Here is a 3,292-nt window from a genome sequence, read left to right on the forward strand (position 1 = left end):
GAGAGAGAGAGAGAGAGAGAGAGAGAGAGAGAGAGAGAGAGAGGAGAGAGATAGGTCTTTTTTAGTATGAGGTTGAAGAAGTCATTAAAGAGGCTGAAAAACATTGCTGTCATTTGTTGGTGGCTTCAGTCCCTGATATGCTTTAATTTTCCTGCTTATGATCTTTGATCTTCCTGAAGTAACTCTGCATCTTCTCTGGAGTGTTCCAACATGGGGTCAGACTGGGGACCAGCAGTTCCCTAGATGGGGCTGGAGGGTGGTAAGGGGGCTCAAGGCTCCGAAAATGGAGGGTCAGAGCCACAGGGGACACGGTCCCTTAGCAGGAGGATGTATGGGATCAAGCTTCTTCCAGGCCTGGCCAGGGTCCCCCTGGTTCTAGGTATCTCCTTGGGAAGCCGCAGCTGCTTGCTGGCTGGGGGCTGTGGTCTCAGTGGACACTGTTCTGTTTGCGGGTGGCTGCTGGATGTTCAGAACGTGCTTTTCTGAACTGAGTCCCTAGATGGAGGGAGACAGTAAGCCCCACAATAACACAGTGAGCACAACGCCTGGGAAGCTGAGCTCCCTGGCTCTCCTGCGTGTGCTTGTTACAGGTGCAGAAAAGAGCTACAAGGTAGGATTAAAGTGATATCAGCGATGGTAGGGATAAGGGGAGTCTGGGTGGCTCAGCCAAGTTCACATGGCACAGCAAGTGACCTGGGAAGGCAGATTGGAGCCCTTGGGTGTGGGCCACCTTGTGAGTGAAGCCTTTCCCTGATTCCAGGGAGCTCAGCAAGGGGAGAGAAAGGGCTGAGCTGCGAAACTGGGAGGGTAACAATGGTGCCTGCCACCTGTGGTCCTTGGAGGCTTGCTCAGGGCGCCTGCCCTGCTCCCTAGGTCCAGAATCCGGTCCAGGTTCCTGGGAACCTGGGCTTGGACGTGGCTCTGTGTGTGTTCACTGCCAGTCCTGCTCTCTGGAGGCTGTGCTGCTGGCTCGGGTTGCGCAGGGCTGGAAAATGCCAAGTTAGGTCATGGGTAAGAATAAGAATAGAAACCTACAGGCCAGGCACATGCTTCATTGCCCGGCCCTGGCGAGCGCAGGGCACCTTAGCGGGGGGCGGCTCCTTCCCCGCAGCCAAGGTGTGGGTCTGGGGTGAGCCCAACTTCCCCGCAGAACTTCATTGTAGGTTTCTACACACATGTGCACATTTGGCTACTTAATATATTAGTACTTGGAACCAATCAGGTAATGTCACTTCACATCAGAGCAACACAGAGATGAGGAACCTCTAAAGGTTAACTTTATTTAACACTCGGCTGGACAAAGACAAGAGGTAGTGAACAGTGGCTCCAGAAAGTTTTCCAATTTCTTCATACTCAGAAAGGGCTTAACTCATCCCCGCAAGCTTTCTGTAGCCATAGTGTGGTGGTTCATTTTTTTTTTTTTAAATTTTATTTATTTATGTATTTGTGTGTGTGTGTGGCCAGCTCAGCCCACCAGGGGGCGGGGCTGGCTGGCATGTGGTGCTGGGGGATTGAACCACGGTTCCTGTGCTTTGCTAAGCTTGTTCTAAGTAGGTGCTTTAGACCACTGAGCCATCTCACCAGCCCCGGTGGTTCATTTTTATTTCTACAGTTGTAACCGTAGTGTAATGACACCTGTGATGCCTGCCTCATTCCCACGCTCGTGCACCTGCTCTGCGATGTTCTGAGTGTGTGTGTGTGTGTGTGTGTGTGTGTGTGGTATCTCAGTCAAGGACTGGACATGCATGGGAATACTGGCCCTGTGTGTCTCTGTAGTGGATTCAGGGAGTTTCTGATCTTATCTTTCACTCTTCCTTTGTCCTTTGCAACAGTAAAAAGGTCTCATGGTGAACCAAGATCCCCCTTCATCTCTGCAGCTGCTCTGCCTTTTGTTTTCCTGGTACAAAGAACTAATCCTGGAAAGCAAACTTTAGAACCACAAAACAAACCTGTCCTGCTCTCTAGGTTCAGAACCACAGTGTAACTCAAAGCCAAGTCTTCTTGGTCGACTTGCAGTGTGCCCGAACCCCTAAAATCTCAAATGCCCCTGGTGTGGGATGACAGGGCTAGAGGGATGGGCATCCTGCAGGGTGAATGCCAGGCAGAGACAAGACCTCCTATTGGGGTTGGGGCCACGGGCACTGATTTTGACACTGCGTTCTCCCCACAGCGGGAATGCATTTCAGTGCACGTGGGTCAAGCTGGAGTCCAGATTGGCAATGCCTGCTGGGAGCTCTTTTGCCTGGAGCATGGCATCCAGGCAGACGGCACCTTTGGTGCTCAGGCCAGCAAGATCAACGACGATGACTCCTTCACTACCTTCTTCAGCGAGACAGGCAATGGGAAGCACGTGCCCCGAGCTGTCATGGTAGACCTGGAACCTTCCGTGGTAGGTGAGTACGAGCTAAGAGCTGCTGCCAGAAAACAACAGGGGACTTCAGAGGCTTTGGCCAACAGAAGCTAAAGCTGCCAACCTCATGTAACTCGCTAGCAGTTCCTTCTGGTGTCCATAGTAGTTTTTCTTTTATTCACACAGTGTGTCAACCCTGGAAAGCAAACATAATCTTGGGGAAATCCTGAAATATGGATCAAGGATCCCTGCTAATCCAAGCAGCAAATAGGCCTGCTCAGATGGACTAATGTTGCCAAGATTGTTACTAAATACAAAGGATTTCAAAGCTCACATAATAGAAATGAAGAAGCCCCAATATCTTCAGTTTTATAAAGTAGAAGTTTCTGATTCTAGAATAATTGTAGTCTGTCCTCATGGATCTGATCTAACCCTGAAGTAGCTCACCCAGGAAATGGTGTGACAGTGGGCAGGTCGCAGCCAGGCGTGCTCTAGTTTGGTCCAGACTGAACTTCATTTGGGTCAAGGAAAACACAACACTTCTGGCTTGTCTCGGGCACGTTTCCTGATGTTCAGCCCCTTCTTTTCCCATTCTCCTCTCACTCCTAACAGTGCGACTTGCCCTGGGTCTGACTTCCGGGTCAGCCCTCAGTTAAACGTAAGGATTTCCTCAGCATCAAGGCTGACTTGTTGAGCAAGATCCTGAGATAAGTGAGCAAAGCCCATAATGCTCGGGCACCAGTTTCTAGGGCCGACTCGCGACAGGCATGCCACCCTTTGGTTGCTTAACACAAAGGCAAATGGTGCAGGTCACCCTCCCAGGCCACTGCACCCATGAATGGCCTCCGGGAGGGGGGCAGGAAGGGAGAAGAGGTGATGTACTGGGGCTGATGCTTCTTGCTCTCCCCATGCAGCGCCCCCGCAAGAGAGCAGACCCCACTT

General features: G+C 51.3%; 1 protein-coding gene across 1 annotated transcript in view; it reads left to right on the plus strand.

Moving 5' to 3' along the window:
• Tuba8 (tubulin alpha 8) overlaps positions 1-3,292 on the plus strand; it is a 19,348-nt gene that overhangs the window by 8,913 nt on the left and 7,143 nt on the right. Inside the window, exon 2 of the mRNA XM_004633391.3 lies at positions 2,171-2,393. Within this exon, the coding sequence (XP_004633448.1) occupies positions 2,171-2,393 (223 nt within the window). The remainder of the gene's footprint in view (positions 1-2,170; positions 2,394-3,292) is intronic.

This window comes from Octodon degus, unplaced genomic scaffold (assembly GCF_000260255.1).
Source record: "Octodon degus isolate 3935 unplaced genomic scaffold, OctDeg1.0 scaffold00054, whole genome shotgun sequence".
Lineage (NCBI taxonomy): Eukaryota > Metazoa > Chordata > Mammalia > Rodentia > Octodontidae > Octodon > Octodon degus.